This window comes from Balearica regulorum, chromosome 19, assembly GCF_011004875.1.
Source record: "Balearica regulorum gibbericeps isolate bBalReg1 chromosome 19, bBalReg1.pri, whole genome shotgun sequence".
Classification (NCBI taxonomy): Eukaryota; Metazoa; Chordata; class Aves; order Gruiformes; family Gruidae; genus Balearica; species Balearica regulorum.
In genome coordinates this window covers 2,806,579-2,828,205 of record NC_046202.1, presented here as the reverse complement: position 1 = coordinate 2,828,205, position 21,627 = coordinate 2,806,579, and the positions used below count along the sequence as shown (strand labels likewise).

The window sequence follows — 21,627 nt, the reverse complement described above, 5'->3', positions numbered from 1 at the left end:
TGGGGACATTTTAGTAGGGCCTGTAGTGATAGGACAAGGGGTAATGGTTTTAAACTAGAAGACTTCAGTCTAGATATAAGGAAGAAATTGTTTACAATGAGAGTGGGGAAACACTGGCACAGGTTGTCCACAGAGGTGGTAGATGCCCCATCCCAGGAAACATTCAAAGTCAGGTTGGAGGGGGTTCTGGTCAACCTGATCTAGTTGAAGATGTCCCTGCTCAGTGCAGGAGGTTGGACCAGATGAGCTGTAAAGGTCCCTTCCCACCCAAACCGTTCTGTGATTCTCTGATTACACCACCACCAAGAGCCAGGGCATGGTAAGCCAGATAAGGGAATTGATCCATTTAGGAAGGAGGGGGAGAGGAGAAAGGAAATCAGTTTAGTTTTTCTTCTGGATCAGTTCTCTTATCTCACTTACAGTGTAAATGCACAATAGGTGATGCAAGTGAGGATGCTGCAGCGTGTGCCTGGGGTTAAGGGGGAAGGTAAACTTTCTCTGTTCAGCCTGAAGTTACGTTAGCGTAGTTAGAACTGCAGCCTTGGCGTGGGTGTTGTGCATGCAGTATGTAGTCTTGTCTAGTGATTGTACTGAATGTGCAGAGGAAAAGGAGCATGCGTTTTCACGGATTTTACTTTTCTAGTTAGACTGTCTAAAAATGTTTTACAGGAAGATGCAAACTCTTTCCACTCCTGTAACTCTACTTTATATATTAATCTGAATGAGGGTAAGGTATTGTGTAGTTAGTGATGCATTATGATGTGCCTGCTGGGTAGTTACAACTAGTTCATGCTTATTGTAGGTTACCTAAGTTACTATTCTGATTAAATTGCTACTCCTAATGATAGAAATGGGAAAAGAAATCAATACAATTTCAATTTGACATATAACTTTTTTGAGGTCTCTTCTGTTCTTAAGCCTTACAGGATTATTATTGTTTCTGCGGACTAAACCAGGCCAAATAGCTCAAGTTAAACCTATTAGAAAGCTGGCATGGATTTAAAGGCTCAGAACCATCTGGGAATGGGATCACACATAGTAGTTCTTAATATAGACAGCTTTGTCATTACATATCTATTTGAGAACCAATTAATTTGCACTGACCTAAAGCAGTGTTGTGACACACTTACATATGTAAAAAGGTTAAAAGTATTTTTGACCAGAAACCAAATATTTTCATATATGTATTTAACTTCAAGAATAAAATGTAAGGAGATTGGCATTTGTGTATAGTGTTTTGAAAGAAAACACAAGTTCTTCCTCTGGCTATTTTTATTCATCCTTGCCTAGCACCTTGTTTTACTCATTTTTGGGTTCAGGGCTTTGGTTTTTTCCTCCTCTTTAAATTAGCTTATAAATTCCTCCATATGAAGTGTCTTCCAGGTTTGTATAATTGCTCCCCAATGCTGACTGGGTTTCTAAATGCATCTACAGTATAAATAATAAAGTGAAACAAACTATTTTATATTTGGAAAAAATTAATGCTGAGATACAGTGTTTAAATGTCACATTAAAAGTTATTCTTATTACTGTATAAGAAAGAAAAAAAATTAAAATAGGAATTTTTCAAGAGCTGTCAAGCACTAAATTATTTTTTTCCACAAAAGTTCTGGGATTTTTTTCAAAAGCTACTTCACATCCTTTTAGAGGATTTAAATACGCGATACCTTGGAAGAATAAGATATTGCACATATTATCTCCCTGTTCAATTCACCAAGAAGAAATATGTGAAAATGAAGGGACTGCTGGAGCCTTCAGCAGTGGGAAAAGTTTATTTCTGTATGTATTTCTAAACACTGGTGATGATCTATTATTGATGTTGAACTCCTAGATGGTGAATAGGTAAGATGATTCTGTAGATAAAGAAGGTAAAATCGGACCTTTATTTCTTTACTGCTCATATTTTTAACTTTTATATGCAGGAGTCAGGCATAAAAAAGTTAACATCATTTCTCTTTCTGACAAAATAATGCTGCATTTTTATTTGGTGCTGAATTTTAATATGGTCTTTCTTTTATTTTTGTTGATTATACAGTGGAAGAATCCGACATCATCGATCTCGAAAAACGGTACTGGCTGCTAAAAGCTCAATCAAGAACTGGACGCTTTGATTTAGAAACATTTGCCCCTTTAGTTTCCCCTCCTATTCATCCATCTCTGAGTGAAGGTATGGAACTTCGATCAAACGTGCAAGGAAGTGATGTTGCTGTGGTGTTGAGTACCTGATGGTCTACTGCCATACGAATTTTATGGCTTAAAAAGTGGGCCTATTTTAAAATGCATTTTAAGCTTAAATTACAGAGATTCATTCCACTCAGCTCTGAGTGTTTGAAAATGAGAAAAGATGCCTGAGAAATCTCTATTTGTCGGGAAATCTGAAATGACGAAGGAAGTGTGTGGCATTCTTCTAGTTGTCAGGAAATATGTCAAACTGTATAATTTGCCCTGTAGTTGCTTCAGATTTTTCATTGGGTTCCTTAAGATTCTGTGGTGATAAAATATACTGCTGTCCCTGAACAATGTAAAACAGAAGACCATTTTTAAACTGACAAATGTGAGTTTCATCTGTGAAATGACAATTCGGCATGCAAGTCAGAAGTTGTATCATGCAGTCAGTGAAAGGGTCGTCCCTAATAGTGTAAGTTAAGGAAGATTTTGTTCAGAAGACTTGGTCAGGAGATTTGTACATTGCAATGCAGATAGATTAACAACCAAGCAGGTCTTTCAAGTTGAAGCCACTCTGGTAACAACTGGAGGTTGCACTTGTCTAATTGTCATTTACAGTATAAGGGCATTAAGTAACGTTCAACTTGCATGCTAGTTTTTGTCTGCAGTCCTAGAGTGACAATTTTATATCACCAAATGGTCAGCTTTACTGACAAGTGGCAGCAGTAAGTAGAAAATGGGAAATTCATCTGCAGTGGATGCAAGCGGTTAAAACACAAGAACTTATGTTCAGTTCAGTAGGGATATATCCCCACATCCTTTTGCTCATAAGTGTGTTTTATCTACTTAGTGATATCAATTTACACAGCTGCTATGGGGAAACATGAGTGGTTTCTGGTCATTCTATATGTCTTCTGTGGATAGTGCAACTGAGTCGTCGCTAAAAAAAAATAATTTTATGCGATAAAAAAGAGTTCTGAATGAGTAAAACTCTTCAATCCTTTGAAGGCTGATAACTAAAACTCCTAACTCACTTTGGTATTCAGTGATTTTCTTCCATCAGGCACTTTGGAAAAGCCAAAGCATTTGGCATCTGAGTACCTCTACTCTTTTGGTCCTTGAGCTTTTGTGAAAAGACTTGTCCTGACCACACTGGTTTAGATGTACACTCTATAAATCAGTCATTACAAGGAAGGCGTGACGATAAGGCTGATGGTCAGAACTGATCGGAGGGATGGAGCACCTCTGCTCTGAGGATAGGCTGAGAGAGTTGGGGTGGTTCAGCCTGGAGAAAAGGCGGCTCTGGGGAGATCTAATTGCGGCTTATCAGTACCTGAAGGGGCCTACAGGAAAGATGGGGAGGGACTGTTTATCAGGGAGTGTAGTGACAGGACAAGGGGGAATGGGTTTAAGCTGAAGGAGGGTCGATGTAGATTAGATGTTAGAAAGAAATTCTTTACTGTTAGAGTGGTGAGGCACTGGCACAGGTTGCCCAGAGAGGTTGTGGAGGCCCCATCCCTGGAAGTGTTTAAGACCAGGTTGGATGGGGCTTTGGGCAATGTGGTCTAGTGGAGAGTGTCCCTGCCCGCAGCAGGGGGGGGGTGGAACCAGGTGATCTTTAAGGTCCCTTCCAACCCAAACCATTCTATGATTCTATGAACTCTTGATTCCCTCCCCACCCTGCCCCCGGCTTTGTCCAGCCATACATGAGTGATCTAATTCACCTTTAAAATGGCCTTAGTAGTGCTTAATTATCTTCACTACACTTAGGAAGAATTAGTTATAAGTGTTTGTACTTCTCCTTGCAAATGTTAACCATTAACCCTTCATGTAAATGGTAAGTATGACTGTCAGCTGTTTCAGCCAGATGCTGTAACAGGAGATGCTTTTGTGGTTTGCAGGTTTGTTTAATGCTTTTGATGAAAACCGAGACAATCACATAGATTTTAAAGAAATTTCCTGTGGGCTCTCAGCATGTTGCAGGGGACCCTTGGCAGAAAGACAGAAGTGTAAGTATGCAAAATGTTAACTATTAATTTTAGAGAAGTTTTTCAGTTTGAACAGTGAAGTTTAGTTGTTTCGACCTTTTTAGAATTTTTTTTCCACTGAACAGGTGTGTGTCCGTGAAAGGTGAGAGACTTTAGAAGTTAAAAAATGAAAGTAATTTTAAATATCAAGGCTTCCTTTTATAAAAGATGATTAAACCTAGTTCTGTATAATTTATAACTTATCCGTTGCTTCATATAAATTATCAATGTGTTTGGAATAAAAATATATTTCAGAAGTTTTTTTGTAGTGTTCTGCATTATAATACAGAAGTATATATCTCAAAATCTCATTGTTACAAGAAAAAAAATTATGGGATAAAAAAAAAGTTATTTGTTTTGAATTAATTGAACCCTTATTTATTCATTATATATAACATTAAATGAATGTCCTATTTGATTGCCTTGTGGTAAATAGCTTGTTCTGGCTTGTTTACTGTCCCATTTTAAGGTGGCCCTCTGCAAGGTTCTTGTGTTTTGAAATACCTTTGTTCCATATTTTTCCAAAGCCATATTGCTGCAACTCAAAAGCCATCATTCACTGGAAATATCTGGATGCACATATGTTCCTTTCTGTGTCACATCAGAAAACACAGCACAGAATTGCAGGAATCTAGATTCCAGTTTATTAAACACAGCTGCTCCGTTTCCTCACTACCGCACATGCATCCTGCCTCATCAAAACTGTCAGCACTAAATCATGTTCTTGTGACTCTGCAGACTTACATTCTGCAAGAAAAAAGAAAAAGTTGTTGAGTAGTTCTAACATAGAAAAGTAATTTCCTTTTTCCTCAGTTTGCTTCAAGGTTTTTGACATTGACCGGGATGGCGTGTTGTCTCACACTGAACTTAAAGAAATGGTGGTTGCACTTTTAGAGGTCTGGAAAGATAACCGTACTGATAAAATACCTGTAAGTTATATTTGTTCATTTGCTTCTGTTTCTTAAAGTCATCCTTCACAAGTAGGAATGTGAATGTTGTTTGAACATGGTTTCAGTGAAATACAAGCTTCTTGGAACTACCGTAGCTGAGTGGTATTGATAACTGGATGTAACTTACCTTGCATAACTTTGACCTGCTGTTAACCAAAGCAGAATGATTTGACTATAACGGCTGCTGTTTCATGGAAAGAAACCTTAGGTACAAAAGTACAACTGTCTGGAAGCACTTAGTTGCAGATTACATAGAGGTATCATCAGAGTTTCATACAGTTATATTTTGATTCTGAACACATGCAGCTCCAGAGTGTGCTGTGAGAATTTAACTCTGGTTTCTAATCCTTCTGTTTGTTAAGGAACTGGACATGGATTTGTCTGAAATTGTAGAAGATATTTTGAATATGCATGATACCACAAAGGTAGGAATTTGCTTTTCTATCCTTGCCATTTTTATACCCTAGTATCTTCAGTTTATTTGTAAGAAAGAAAGGAAAATCTTGTGCTTTCTTTAAGGCAGAGATGCGTCAATAAAAGCATCTCTTTCAAGAAATGTCAGTTTTCCATTAAAATTTTCCACATTGTTCTGTGAGAGAAAGAACATGTTTGAATTTTATAAGCCATTTTTATATTTGAAACTGAACCAAAAATACATAACCAGATGAAATTAATTTGAAGCATATACTGTTCGCAAGGCTTTGCTATGCATAATTAATACCAGTTTTAAATCTGATGCTTGACTTTTGTTTTAGAGAGACTGCTTTCTTGTTTCGTGTTAAAAATGATCTTATGAAAAAAGGGTAGTGCATTAGTGTATCTTATATTTTATGCTATATAAAGACACATTATCCTCCTCTGCTAGAACAGAACTGTATTAATTTGGTAGTAATTTATCATTATCAAACTACTTTGCAATAATATTTTACACAACCAGTGAACTATATACGATGATGCTGTTTCAGAGCTAAGTATCTGTGAAACTATGGAGGCATCTGTCATGACTGTCGTGACACACAGCAAAAAGTCTTAGTAGTTTATGTTGTGCTTTATAGTTAGCTGTGTGTAAATCTTTTATGTTCTTGTTTTTTTGAGTTAGGCACTATCATCTGCAAACAATACAGGGGAAGTTACTTCCATTATTTCATCCTTTGTTTCACTAATTAGGAAGAGTGGAGACTGTAAATAATTTAAGAAAAACTATAAAGAATGTCTAGAAATGCTTAATTACTTGTTTTGAATATTTGTCTTGCCTGCTTGTACTCCAGCAAAGTGGTGGGCAAATATTTCATTATAATTCTATCGTTACCAAAGCAGTAGAAAATATGGCTTCAGTGAGCTTTTTCTTTTATCCTTTGAGCTTTTTATTGTTTGCTTTTTTAAAAAGGGTAGTTTATAAGCAATTGTATAGCAGTCTCGTTTCCACAAAGAGTTAAAAAAGAAGACTAAGTCTTCAGAATGTCTTTTGCAGTTGCATCATGAATGTAGTGCTAGAAAGAGCTGATGGTGCAATAATTACATAAATTACTTAACCTCTTTTCGTGTGTTAGCTTTGACCTGTGTGAACTCTGCAGAAAATAGTCTGTAAGAAGAGGCGGAGTAATTGCCACTGCTGTAAAAATGGCTATGAATTATATTACAATATAAACCATTCCAATTGATCCTGTCCCTGAATTGCTGAAAATCTGAAGGTCCTCTGACATTGGTCAGTGTTTTGCTACTGTAATTTTGCAAGTGATTAAGAATTAATAGGACTTGTGTTGTAAGGTAAGATCGTAAGGACTTGATGATCCGGAATAGTTTTTTCCAACCCACGGAGGAAGGTGGTAGGTTTCTGAATGGATGCAGGTATCTATATGTGCGGAGCTTATTTGGAGGATCGAAGTCTTAGATCCTCTTAGTGTTTTGTTTCCTACAAAGTGATTGCCCTGATCAGTCACATACTGCTTCTGCTGGTTTCATGGTTTGAGAAGGTATGACTACTGCAGTTGAGCATGAATACTAAATCTGCATGATGGAGAGCAGTAGCAAAGGTTACGTGCTGTGCGTGGTTCGTCCTTTGTACTCTCAAAGCTTTTTGGTTCTCTAGATTACATATGTTATGCTAAAACTGGATTTTTCTTCTTTCATTGGATCAAGTTTTGTTATCAGAGTGATAGATGCTAATTTTTATCAAATCACTGGCTTTGTCATTCCTTGTGTGACACATTTAATGAGCATTTTAATAGAAATAGGTTAGTTGTTTGATGTTTTTTCCTCCCCTTTTCTTTCTCCTCCATTTAAGCTTGGACACCTCACTCTAGAGGACTACCAGATATGGAGTGTGAAGAGTGCACTTGCAAATGAATTTTTAAATCTACTTTTTCAGGTATGTTTAGAGGAAATCTAAACATGAAAATTATGGTAATTAACTCATCATGGCTTTTTGAATTGGCCACAAAGCGCAGCATCAGCATTTGTGCCAATATGTTTATTTTTGTCTATTGCAGTAAGTTACGTGGTTTTGCACTTGTGGAATGATTCTCTATTTGATTATTATTCTTTTCAGTGTAAGGCAATACCTAAAGCATAATTTGTTAAAGTGAATGTAGTGTACTGTTTATAAAATGAAAAGAAACTTCAAGTGTATCAGCAGTTATATTTTCCATTGGAAAAAGGCTGTGTTCTTAAACAGTTGTTCTTGCAAATGTTTGCCAAGAAAGGGACACAATAAGTGAGAAGAAGGTATTGCAAACTCTTTACAGCCCCTTTCCCTTTACATTTTCTTTTAAGGCCGTCTAAGGAACCTTTCATTGCTTTCTTAATGAAGCAGTCCTTGAAAGCAATGATGCAGTATCACTGTTGTGTGCAGAAGCTGAGGATTAAGTGTGTACTGAATTTGTTTTTAATTGAGCTTGAATTGGATTTTTATAAATCCTTAAACTAATCATATTTTAGTGCTGGCTCACTTTGTGCAGAAAATAACCCCCTAAGAGTATTTTCATTCACTGCAGTTTGTTCTATACCCGTTGAGGTTGATACTTTGAGTTTAAATAATAATCCTAATGAAACTTTGAACATTTGCCCTAATTTAGTATTCACCTCCAGCTCTGGATGACAGTCTCGCTTCTTCCAGGGAGGGCCAGGGAGAACCAGTGGGCTCCGTTCTCATCTTACCAGTGAAGCTTAGTCAGTTACAGAGTCAGACTGTAGCAGAAAAATATTTCATCAGAGAGAAGCTGTGTGGTTTTAAAAAAGTTAAATAATTGTGAGGGGCTACTTGAACAGTGTACTACTGATTCTCCTGTTTGTGACCCTAGACTACCTTATAAATTGTATTTTGAACTATACTTTTCCAAGAGCTTCAGGGTGGCTGAGTGAGAGTACTCTGAGGCCATCAGCTGCACCACAGCTGAAAACAATAAAGTCAGAAAGTTCTGCAAATTCTTTTTATCTCTAATTGCATCAGGTTTTGCTTACATTGCAACCTTCTTGAGAAGGGCTGTATTTATTTTTGGACTGTCTAGCATCCGTTATCCTCTCATAACTTAATATTGATGAACTAACAAATATCTATGCAATATTGAGGTAGAATGAATGACCATTTAATACATTTGTCTTAATGGTGATTACACATCACCATTGTTACATTGCTCATTGGAGGTCTCGTTTACAATATTTTTTCTCCTGACAGAGTGGCTCCATTTTCATTTTAGATTTTTTTTTTCTTTCCTTTGATAGCTTTATCATACGAGGTGCCCTCATCTCATGCTGCAGGCTCAACAGCATACTCGTGCAGGACAGAGTCTGCCATTGATTTGTCTGGGCATTTATTTGAACTGTCATGAGCTTGTGTGTCTCATCTGCAGACAGAAAAGCTAAGGAGTCTGAGTGGAGAGCCTTGGAAAGCTTGTCAACAAATTGGTTTGTTTGCAGCAGGCTTAGTTTATATGAAGAATCTGATTCTAGTACAGTGTTACATGAGTTTAAAAAGAATCATCAGAGCCAGCTGTGTTGTGTGTGGTGGAAAATCTGTTGCTTCCCAGCAGCTAATGGCCTTTGTTTTATTCAGAATGTGAAATGGTCTCTCACACTGTAATATAAATTTAAATAAGATATCTCACCAGTCATTAGAAGTCTCCAGCTGAGATGCAAATTGATAGTCTCAAAAGAGACATAAGGAAAAGACTATAAATCATGTTATGAGTAGCAACCAATTTGAAAACCGTCTGGGAGAGGAGACAGCTGACCCTCCTCCCTGCGCGGGGAAACAAAGAGGCTGCAGCCTGTTCCCTCTGCTCATCCACTCCCTGGTACTGCCCTGTGGCTGGGGAAGGAGGGAGGGAGCTCCTGGGGGAAACCAGCCCAGTCCAGGATGGTTGTACTGGGAAGAGAGGAGTAAAAGATGATCCATCTGAGACTGCTGTCTTGTGCTCAGAATCAAACCCGACCCAAACAGAGCAGCCATCTAGGGGATGATGGCTTTTTCTTCTGTGTTTGTTTAAAAAAAAAAAAAAAAAAAAAAGGCATCAGCTATTCAGAGAATGTTCTACAATTTTGAGAGCGTTTTTGGTGGTGACAGGTTGTTTAGACTGCTTTAAACTTCTTCCTCGGTCTCTTCATGTGCTTGTTCTCCTTTCAGTCCCTTATATAACCACTTCTCCCCATTTTTCCCCTTGCCATTTGTTTGGTTTGGGTTTTTTTGTTTTGGTTTTTTTTTATATTTAGCTTATCCTCTTCCAGCAGCTTTCATTCTCCTGATTCCTCATCCCCTCTCTCCAGTACATATAGACTTCTTAACTTTTTGTATATCCGATCCATGTCAGCTACTTTCATAGTGTGTGCTTCAGACAAGAAAATAATGAAAATGCATTTTCTGTCCACCTTAATTTGTCTTGGGGCATTTGACATTCTTGGTATTTTTATCTTAACAGTGGAAACAGGTTGTGAATCTCATCGATCAAAATACTTCTTTTTTTAGTGATTTGTTCAATTTTAGGTAACCTTGCTACATAATTAAAAAGAATTTTCTGAAGAGTCCCATTAGAGTTGTTCTTTCCTTTCATTTACCTAATGCTTGTTTCATAGTGGTATAGTTCTTATTAAGAATTACTTTCTTTTTCCAGGTGTGTCATATAGTTTTGGGGCTACGACCTGCCACTCCGGAAGAGGAAGGACAGATTATTAGGTGTGTTTTTTTGCTCAGAGTCTTAAATGGGTTTCAGAATCCCCTTGTAATATTTTCAGAAGGAGGACTGTGATTTCTCCTGTTTCAGTGAATACTTCATGTTGTTCATTCTTTATGTGCAGAGGCTGGTTAGAAAGAGAAAGCAGGTATGGCCTTCAGCCAGGGCACAACTGGTTTCTTATTGCCATGCCGTGGTGGCACCAGTGGAAAGACTATGTCAAATACGTAAGTATAAGAACAATGTATACTGAATAAGTGATTTCTTTGTATTAGTGAATGTGTTGATGAAAAGAGAGTGTGGAGCAAATGACTGCTTAACCAATAATGCTTGAAATTAAGCATCTCCTGTCTCCTAGTGGAAAATAATTGTTTTGCTGAATCATTGTCGCGTGGTGAGCTTTTCACTATAATTTCATTAAACTGTCACCTCTTTCTGTACTTTGTGTCATCATTCTTATGTGTCAAAATATTTTTTTAATAAAAACATACTCTCACAATAGTACTTCTCGTAAGTCTTTTGATCCATCTGATAATAAAGCTACCTGGTTTGGTTTTGACTTTGCCTGGGTCACAAATACACACTGTGCATTTTCTGGACAAATAAAGGAGGGAATTGGTATAATTTGATTTATAGGCAATGATGAAAAGTAGTCCAGTACCTGATGGTGATCAAAGGATCCTGCTAAAACCTTATAGTTACAGGGTGCTCTCTACAGGGTGCTCTCTAATACCTTCCAACTAAAATATTCAAGTTAAAGCATTGCTATGAATTTTGCAAAAAAAATCATCTTTAATAAAATTAATAAAATTTAATTTAGGTGGAGAGAAATATTCTCTGCAGGTTAAACAAGTGAAATAAACTATTTCTCAAAAGAGTTCTATATAGTGATAAGCAACCATACAAGTATTTGAGGAGTTTTATAAATACAAGTAACTAAAAATACTCCGAAAACTGCAATGTATGCATTAACCATGTAATTACAGTTATTCTTTGTGCACAATGAATAGGACAAATGATGGCTTAAATGCCTGAAATCCTGGTAAATGTGATCCTTACTATAGTAGAAGTACTCAGATGTGCACAGGATTTCATGCCTAATCCTTTGCATAACAGCACAGTGCCATTAGTCACCCTGTCTACCTCTTGAGCAAATAGAACACTCAGAATTTCTGGGAAACTCTATAAATGATTACTGTAATTCCAACATACTTTTTAGTCTTACACTTTTAGCTTTACTGCACAATTTTGTTATTTGACAAGATACTATGTTTAGTGATGTGATAAATAGCGGACAACGTAAACCACTTTTTCCAGTGTTGTTACGGTGACGTTCATGGTTGGGATTTTCTTTTTCTTCTCTAAGGCTCAGTTAATTCCCTTTTTCTTCTCTTTTCTCATTTGTTGATGTTTCTTAATGTGACTGGTGCTCTAAATTGGGTAGGATTCTTCTGACATCTTGTCTGTAGTGGACTGGCAAGTTGTGCTTTTGGGGGATGACAATTTTTTTCCCCACCTTTATCTTGCCTAAGAGTGAGACAGATTACCTTTGCAATGCTGTTTCTCCAAAGGAAACAAAGGACCTTTGTTTCAAAACAAAGCTGGGGAAGACTAAAATGTTGCAGGTTTGAGGAAAGAATGTTTTTTTTGTTGGTGTGTTTGCCCTTCTCATTTAACCGTGTGAAATTTAACCAGGACAGATCTTCAAATATTTATAGTCTGTCATTATAGCTGTCTAAAATTATTGTCTTTTTATGTATCTAGATAAAGAAAATAGTTCTGGTATTTCACAATTGATATATTGTGCAGAAGAGTTTATTCGATCGGTTTAACAATTTTTGGCTGTTCGTTTCACCAGATTTTTCATCAGTAGATCTAGAAAGTGATGGGTTTTTTTCTATAAAGCTCATTGTGATATGCAAAAGTGGTCACACAGCTGTGAATGTTGGTGATTTGATTTGGTTGATGCTAAATGTCTTTGGTATTGGCTTGTAATTAACTTTTCTACTTGCCTACCCATTTTAGGATGCAAACCCTGTTGTGATAGAGCCTTCATCTGTCTTGAGTGGAGGTAAGAATTCACTCGTAGCTGCTGCAGCCAATACTTCAGAACAGGGAGAAGACAAAATGGGAGGTCTTAATTACTTCAGTGCAACAGAAGAAAAGTTTTCAGATAATATTTCTACTGCATCAGAAGCCTCAGAGTCTACTAGCAGCAGTAAGCATAACACTTATTTCCTTGGAGGTTTAATGTAGAACAGGTTTTGAGAAAACTAGATACTGCATGGATTCCTCCAGGCAAAAAGATAACACAGTTTAGATTGCAGAAGTGGCCTACATGTGGATGTCTGTGAATTGCTGGGATGTTTTAGTCTGTGGTGGATAAACAAGAAACAGTCTTGTTTAAACAGCAATTCATCTTTTATGCTATGATTAGTTTCCAGAAGTGTTTCCAAGATAGTTTTTGTCCTATCGTTTATTTTCTGAGTGCATTTTTCCCCCCCCTCTCCTTCACATGAAGTTGTTTGTAGCTCATACCTAGTTGGTATTGTCCTATGTCTTGCAGTGACATGACCTCAGATACTACAAAGAAGAAAGAAGTGGGAAAAAAATTAGGAAAAACCTACTTAGAGTTTTACAGGGCATGTGATTTCAGTGAGTTTGTGCAGATTCTAGGAGCCTTCTTTGTGAAGGAAGAAAAGATTTTAGTGATGATTTTCAGTCAGTTCTTGTGAGAATTTGAGATGATGTTTTTTTCCTTGTAAGACAGTTGAATGTTGCATCTGGTATTTTAAAATCTGTATCTTAAAATTGTGACTTCAATTTAAAGTAGATAAAGTACTGTGGTGATTTTGGGGGTTGGGGAATGGAGGAAGGGCAGAAGGGGAGACAAGTTTGAAATTAAAGGTTCTTTCTTTTTTCTAACCTGAAATTTAGATTTAGTGTTCTGCATAACAAAAGGAGGTTCTATAAGAATAAAAATATGTGCTGTTTCAAGAAGAAAAAAGAAAATAAGGCATTATTTCATAAATGTTGAGGTTTTTTATGTAAGATTTTCAAGAGTTTGATATTCAAACCTCCAGACAACGAGCAAATGCCAAACACATTTGCTCACGCAAACCTAGTTAGGCTGTTTTCAAACCAGTATTTGTGCAAGTATCTGCTTTGGTATTTGGATCTCATATATCCACTTCTTTACCTTTGCTGAGAGTACTAGAGTATTTGTGACTCTAGTTTGGAAGAGATGCGTGTTCTTCTGACATATGAAGGATAGCAAACTTCAACAGCCTTTTTTAAAATAAAAAAAAGGATACAACAGTGTAATGGATTTATGTATGTTACAGACTCATGAACTGAAATAGAGAGGTTTGGTTTTTTTCTTGTATTCTGTTACAGATACTCTTTACCCTGGCACACCGGGGACTGATGTATGTTTTGCTAGGCAGCATAACACTTCGGACAATAATAACCAGTGTTTCCTTGGAACCAATGGGAATACTTTGCTACAACTTAATCCTCAGAAACCAGGAGCTATTGATAACCAACCCCTGGTAACACAAGAACCAGTGAAGGTAAATGCATCTGGGTCATGTGTATAAAGGAAAAGTATCTTTTTAGCATATTTTCATCACACCTTTTTGTGTGTTGGTTTTTTTCAGCTGGTGGTTGAATTCTATATGTTATATGACTGTTTTGTCATATAACAAAGTTTAGGTTTCTTAATAGCAAGAGGAAGAAATCGTGTTGTGTTTCTGAGGCTAGTGTTAAGTGTTTTGTGAGAAGAGAAATATTCAAAATGTTCTTAAACAGCTTCACAAAACTTACAAATGAAAAAGGCATTTATGCAAACACAACTTTCAGCATTATCTGTAAAATATTTTAATAATTAAACACTTTTCTTCACTGTTTTCAATCTAAATATAAGAGTTTATTGCTATTGAATCAAACCAGAAAATAGTTAATTAAATAGTAAAACAAACCCAACGGTTTTTCCAGTATTCATGCAAGCAAAATGTAAAACACAGACCATCAATGATGAGTATAGATTGGGTTTCTTTATGCAGTATCTGAAGTTGTTGGAGTAGGTGACTTAGAGAAATGTAATATAAATTTTATATTGAACAGCCTTTTAGAGAAATAGTAAGTAGTGAAACTTGAGCCTTAATTATTGTTACACTTAAATACCATCTTTCAGTATGAAAAGCAGTTGCTAATTGCTACTTGAAAGTTTTTTTAATAATTAAAGTGTTCTGTGTTCATGAACTAAAATTGTTGTAGCTGTATACTGGTTTTTTCCACTTGAGATTTGACAAAAACCCTTTTTCTTTAAAGGCTGCATCATTAACAATGGAGGGTGGAAGATTAAAGCGATCTCCACAGTTGATTGAAGGAAAGGACTACATAATGGTACCAGAACCAGTTTGGAGAGCACTTTACCATTGGTATGGAGCAAATCTGTCCTTGCCCAGGCCGGTAAGTTGTGATTTATAAACACTTTGCCATAACCACCGAGATAATATAAACAGCCTAATGTGTCCAAGCTTCTACCAGTTGCACAAGGTAATCTTTTATGGTCATGTCCCACTTCATTCAAAATGGATAGTCTAAATGACAAGCTGGGAAAAAGAAGTCTCAGAAATGGGCATGGATAGAAAGTTGTGGATATTTACCAGGAGGTTTGCAGCACAAACCCCAGGAGATAGTGCAACAGGGCAGAAGTGCCACTCAGCTGATCATGATTGTTAAAGCAGACAAAAGTAAACTTGAGATCAGATTAAAAGACTTGTCATCAAAACGCTTATCTTTAAAAGCTGAGATAAATTTTCAGCTGGTCTGCAAAACCAATAAAATTAAAACTGGGACACCTGCAGCTTTGAAAATGCATTTCTTCTCTCATAATTCCATGAAGCAAGGGGAAGGTAGCAATTGCTGTCCTTCAAGTTCAGTGTCATAGAAAACACGATGCGCAAGATTTGGTGAAGATCTAAAAAGCATCAGGAGTAGGTATTCCTAAAAAGAATTTGCCTATGAGCATATCAGCGTTTGAGTACTGCACAGACTGGTTAAGTTGTTCAACTTCTAGTCGAACGTTTTTCTAGAAAGCATTTATCATAAACACTTCCTCAAGATGTAGATGCTAAGTATTATGTTTCATGGCTGTGTGAATACTGATTGTTGTTTTGAGCAGATCACATATTCAAAATACGTTCTTTTGTGTCATTCTTCTTCTAGTATTATGACAATTGCCTTTATTTTTTCTAATGAGTAACTAAAAATCTTACTGGTGAGGCAAGTGATGATCACTCTCATTCTTCAGCACAAAATCAGTAATGTTCCTCCAAACTTACAGAATACTCATTTGTCAGCAAATAATTCATATGTAGTGAATTTTTATATTTCTTACATTTGACAGTGAGCAGAAAACCCAATGAATCACAATAAAATTGTGGAATAGTTTTACAAACAATTAAGGTGTCTCCATTGTGTAATAAAAATGTATTTGCAAATTGGTAATGCTGTGGTTTTATGTCAACAATTATCTAGTTGCCCATAGTCACTTAAAACCTTGTAATGAAATTAGCTCATTAGAAAGAGCCTGTCAAAGGTAAGGTGATATTTGTACTTGTTTGCATAAAAGTTTTGTTAAAAAAAACCTTGAAGAACTGAAATTCACTTTCTGTAACTAACACTAGTATTTTCTATATTAAAGCTGTATTAATTAATTTTGGGCACAATGCAGAATGTATTGCAGAATATAATTTTCAAATGTGAAAGTGGTGTATATTAAATGGAGTTGACTAAGTGGACTAATAATTAGTCTGTGTTATCCCAATGAGATTTTTTTTTCTCGTTACAGTTAAAACAGCATCAGTATTTCTGAAAAGAGGCAGTAATTATATAGCAATAGTCATTGTTAAATCATATAATTTACTCACAATTTATTGAGCTATCTCTCTGTTTTTCTGTGTGTAATATTACAAAACGATTAACAGGTCATAATCATTTGGAGCTAAAGCTGGCATGCCTTGAATTATTAATATTGAATTTATAAAAAAGTAGGCTGATGTTAGAGGCAAGAAAAATTGAAGTAATTTGCTCTGTTCACTTAGAGGCATTGGAAATTTTCTTTAATTTCTATTGAGTATATTTATTCCATATAGCGGTTGATTTATTCTGTGTCAGGTAGTCTCTTACAGGAGCTACACTTCAAAAAAGGAAGTGAGGAGATTTATTTTTTTTTTTTTTTTTTGTGATAGCAATAGAGATTAGATGGTTGGTGTCACAAATGGGAGAGAATTAGCTGTCAATGATTTTTGACAATTTGGTCTGTTAGCTGTAGTTCTGGCAATTATTTTACGGTGAAAAATCACTGGCTTCTGTTACCCTCCTCCCACACGTTCTCCATGGAAACAAACACCTTTCATGCTCTGGAAAAGGCCACATCTCTTTATACACAGCACAAACTGCAGTAAGGTCATTAGAAAAGACTTCTGTTCAGAGCGATAAAATCTTAGTTTGGGTATCTTGACTGCAAAAAAATGGAAATAATGTATCTAGAAACTTCAGCTTTTCAGTCCGTAATTAAGGAATATTTTGACACGTAGTTATCTGAACACTTGAATTCTTGAAGGCCATTTGATTATTTGCAACCACGTTACAGGCACTTACAGTCCCGGTCTCCCACCCCGCAGTAGGGACCATTATGCTGTTTCTTTCCAGAAAATGTCATCACCATTGTTTTTGTTGTAACTGAAGGTTAATACCATGGCACTTCAGTGCATTATACTGCTTCTCACAACTTAAGCTGAGTGTTTTCTCCTGCCTCACATGGTGACAAAAATAGTGAACATTCTCGCCGTTTATGTATGTCTATGTTTGGGCGGATCTAGGTAGCAAAATCTTTGTAGAAATGGTGACTGAAAAGCTGCAAGTTGTGTTCTGGGGTAATTTCATCTTTTTCTGTCAACATATCGAAATGCAAAAAAAGTGAATTTCAGTCTGTTCTTACAATATGAAGGTTTTAATTCAATCCTATAGTTCAAAAAGTTCAGAATAAATGTCTTATTCAGCATGTGTGAGCTTTTTTTCAACAGCTGTGAAACTTTTATATTGAAGTATATGCTGAGTAGAATTAATGAGGTTCATTGTAAATTCACATATATTTCAGGAATTATAAAAATGTTCTTTCCACAGTGTTGTACAGGAAGCAGTGCTCCACTAAATAAGGTGCTTGTTTTTGACAATCTGCAACTAATAAGCTTCAAAAGTGCTTAGAAATCAGTAAATTGTTATTCCTGTGGATATTTGCCCCATAAGAAGTTCAGAGGATTTCTTGTCTCCTAGTAAAACATAGTTTATTTTTTTAACCATCTGCTTTAATCATTAGTTCCTGTTCCTAATGGGATTTCCCACACGTTTGGAACAATAGTCTCTAAAATGTGTTTTAAACGTCTTTACCAGGTGATCAAAAACAGCAAAACAAATGTGCCTGAACTAGAGTTATTCCCTCGCTATCTGCTCTTCCTGAGACAGCAGCCTGCCACTCGAACACAGCAGTCAAACATCTGGGTGAATATGGGTATGATGAGCCTGAGAATGTTTCCTCAGCATTTACCTAGAGGTAACTTAAGAATGCAGCAAGAATACACGTGTGCAGTTTCTAAGAAAGCGAGACCCGCAGCTGTAGAAGCTTGCTGCCACTGTGCTTGTACACCAGCTAATCAACTGTAAGGCACAATCAGCATTCGGTAAAGATTTAAAGGCTTTCCTCCTATCTTCTTTTGAAAGGAAGAGGCATGAGGGAGCATTTTCAGTGGAGTCAGTTAAGTCGCATAGTTACTGCGAATGGATTGGTGAGTTCGAAGAGAGAAACGAGCGCTGCACAAGCGGAACAGCTAAGAAGGGCAGATCTAATTAATCCTGTTGGTAGATAATTTTGTAGCCATAGAATACATGCATCTGTGTGTTGGGGTGGGTGTATCTGATAGCACTGTGGTATAATAAATTCAACTGGTTCTGAGTTACTTGGGCAGCTAGGCTTTATAGCCCAAAATTATTTAATACTTTTTAGAAAGGGATTGGATTAAAGGAATATGGAGACCATTACTTGATGCAGTTCGGAGAGACAATTCAGTAGAAACTGTAAACATCAACTAAAATATATGGGCCGTAATTGTGGTGGTAATGCTCACCAAAAGATTGTATAAGTAATGGGCTACAAGAATAATCTTTAAGTTGCAGATTCACATTTCAGCTGAAAAGCGTTGCAGGATTTGTTTTCAGTCACCAATTTGTATGCAGAGTCACATACTCCCCTTGCGCAGTAGGTTTGAAAAATACCTGATGGTCTCATGTATGTGCGTTTGGATACACACAGATATACATATGCATCCACAGTAACATATGTTCAGATTATGGGCTCACCTGACTACTGAAAATTAAATCCTTTAGCCTTACTAGTGTTAGCCTGTATTTAAAAACCTCATGCAGATGCTCAATGTTTCACTGCTTTGGTAGAATCTCAAACTTAACATGTAGATAGTGGCTGCCTGCTTGATCAAGTTCCGCTACAGAAACTGCCTGCTACCCAAATTCATTTCTCCTACTTGACCTAATAAAATGGAAACTACTTTGTTGGACATCCTAAAATGCCCAAATTCAAATAAAGAGAATCTTCTGATGTGCCAAATTTGATCTTGATTTGGAATTATTTTGCTCTGCACTAATTTATTTGTCCAATCAGTTATTAATCTTTTTTGAGTTTTCAAATATGCTTTCTTGCTGTAATCTTACAACTAATCCTCAGATCCCTAATCTCAGAAAATGCTTTTTCATTTTCTTTTTTAAAAAATGAGTACTTTGCTTGGTATAGTGAAGCAAAACTGATGCTTTGCTGACTTATAAGATGATTACAGTATAGTTTTACTCCCTTGTAAAATTGCATGTGATACTGCATCTTTTCATATGGTACTATTTATTTTATTTTAATCTTTTGACAGGGAAAGTAGAACAATGTCACTTCTCTGGTTAAGTACTGCAGTTGCCCAGTTGGGTTTGGCTCAATAATAAAAGCTTTTCATGACTGCGTTACAGACCTGTCTCTGTGAGGAGTGGGGAACTTCCTCAGTTTAAAGAAGCTCAAACAATAAAGCATGTGAAGTTGGCCTCATCTCTTGTGCAAATGTTTTATTTAAAGATGAGCTCATATTATAGAAAAAAGCAACAGTCTCAACTGATGGAATTAATTAGTGTTGCAAACATGAGATTGAGAAATTCTGGTGAAAATCCTAGGCATCTTCACAGAATATGTTTTGAGGAATTTAGTTATTAAGAATACTATTATTGTGAAACTGCCAGGCTGATTTCATCTTCGCAGATCAGCATTCATCTCCATAGAAGAGCTGAAGCAAAGTCATGCTACTTCCAAGAATAGTCAGACTGATATTTTTATGTTATTTTTTACTTACAATGTTCTCTCAACAAGAAAATTCTCATGAAATTTTGAAGCCCTTTATTTTGAAAATTACCATTGTCTCTGATACTCTTTAAAAAAATATTTTAAAATAAGTTTTAAAAGACTGGGCTATTTTTATTTCCTATGAGAATCGTAGGGGATCAATTTTCTAATAGATTTTGGTAAGAAGGGAGGTAAATTTATCTGCTTTGGGATAGCAAATTTGTTGTCCCAAAGGGTTAGTAACAACTTTCAGTCAAACTCATTATTTTATCCATAAGTAGAACTGTGTGCTACTTCTTCACGATAATGCGTATAGTATATATAGTGTATTAGTTGTTATTGATCTGATTTCGGTTGGCCTATGGGTATATACATTGTCTTTTACCCTTTTCTTATGATTATGAATCCAGGGAATGTACCTTCACCAAATGCTCCTTTAAAAAGAGTGTTGGCTTACACTGGCTGCTTTAGTCGAATGCAAACAATTAAAGAGATACATGAATATCTCTCCCAGAGGCTACGTATAAAAGAAGAAGATATGCGCCTCTGGTTATACAACAGTGAGGTAATGACGGTCTTTTTTCCTTTTTTTTTTTAATCAGCTGTTGGATATTGTATATCTTAGTCTTTTCTAGAAACTATTAAATACATGTGCACAGGAAAAGAAAAAGTGGATGTAAGTTTCCTTTGCAATTTAACCACCTGGGTTGGGAGACCCTTGCCACTTATTTTCTAGAGTTTTTTTGTGCACTTCAAGCAGTGAAATTTAGATTTTGGTGTTAATGACCTAGAAAACTTATCTTCTGTTTTCTTAGTAGCCTGATAAACATTAAATTATCCTGTGATGTATCTAAAAATTGGCAATTGGTTGACCTATTAAAAGGCTTGATAGGATTTTTCATAGAAGCTGTTTTGAATGGAAATAAAAATATATTCTTTCATTGTCATGCATGATGCTGTAGGCTTCTGTTGGCGCACAGGCCAGCAGCCATCCAGGATCTCTTTCAAATATGCTGGTTTAATTTCGTTACTTCGAGATTAAAATATCAGAGAATTTCAAATCTAGAAATAATAACTATATGAAGTATTTTTTCCTCTGCAGAACTATCTTACTTTGCTGGATGATGAAGATCACAGATTGGAATATCTTAAAATCCAAGATGAGCAGCATTTAGTAATAGAAGGTATAAAAAGGGCCTGTAATTGGTTCACACACTAAACCCAAATAGTTTTATATGACTATATATACGGTTAATAAATTGTGTATAGTACCCATTTCTGTAATTGCCCAAACTATGCAAATATATAGGCCTACTGCCCAAACATTTTATTTTTGGAAATCTTGTGAGAAAGAAGAGCATATGTAAATAGATGTCGGTCTCTATATATGTATGCATTGAAAGAAATACTAAAGCTTCAAATAAGCCACTGCCCCTACAGTAATAACAAAAGTACCAGAGACTGAACAAAAGCAGTCACAAATACACTAAACCTTTGTCAAAGGTATCATGGTGCATGGATCAGCTGAGTTTTCAACTAGTTTGACCTTTTTGGCTAATTTTTTATATGAGAAACAGAAGCATACATACTTAATCCACTCTACTGTTGTCCTTGCATCACAGAGGCTATATAGAAACCTGGGTGTTGCACCCGCATTGTTGCTGTACCCGTTTCATTTAGCATACTTTATATTGCACCTTGGATTGATGTGCTAGATGGACTCATCCTTTTTGCCACTTGGCTCAGCTCATATTTAATCAAGGGGAGGTGGTGGTAAAGCTAGGTTAGGAAAGCTTGCAGTTTTTTGTCCCGCTTTATCTTGAAACACATGTAATTTGTCCCTGTTTTGAAATATACTTGAA

At 36.3% G+C, this 21,627-nt stretch overlaps 1 protein-coding gene across 6 annotated transcripts in view; it reads left to right on the top strand.

Moving 5' to 3' along the window:
• Nucleotides 1-21,627, top strand: part of USP32 (ubiquitin specific peptidase 32) — a 99,963-nt gene that overhangs the window by 63,551 nt on the left and 14,785 nt on the right. For 3 of the 6 annotated variants that reach the window (XM_075771136.1, XM_075771134.1, XM_075771137.1), the window contains 13 exons: nt 2,036-2,167; nt 4,068-4,175; nt 5,007-5,122; nt 5,506-5,568; nt 7,428-7,511; nt 10,249-10,310; nt 10,433-10,535; nt 12,334-12,526; nt 13,705-13,880; nt 14,641-14,781; nt 17,770-17,929; nt 20,176-20,330; nt 20,868-20,949. In XM_075771136.1, coding sequence (XP_075627251.1) covers nt 2,036-2,167; nt 4,068-4,175; nt 5,007-5,122; nt 5,506-5,568; nt 7,428-7,511; nt 10,249-10,310; nt 10,433-10,535; nt 12,334-12,526; nt 13,705-13,880; nt 14,641-14,781; nt 17,770-17,929; nt 20,176-20,330; nt 20,868-20,949 — 1,575 coding nt within the window. The remainder of the gene's footprint in view (nt 1-2,035; nt 2,168-4,067; nt 4,176-5,006; nt 5,123-5,505; nt 5,569-7,427; nt 7,512-10,248; nt 10,311-10,432; nt 10,536-12,333; nt 12,527-13,704; nt 13,881-14,640; nt 14,782-17,769; nt 17,930-20,175; nt 20,331-20,867; nt 20,950-21,627) is intronic. The other 3 variants (XM_075771135.1, XM_075771139.1, XM_075771138.1) reach the window with 2 other exon arrangements.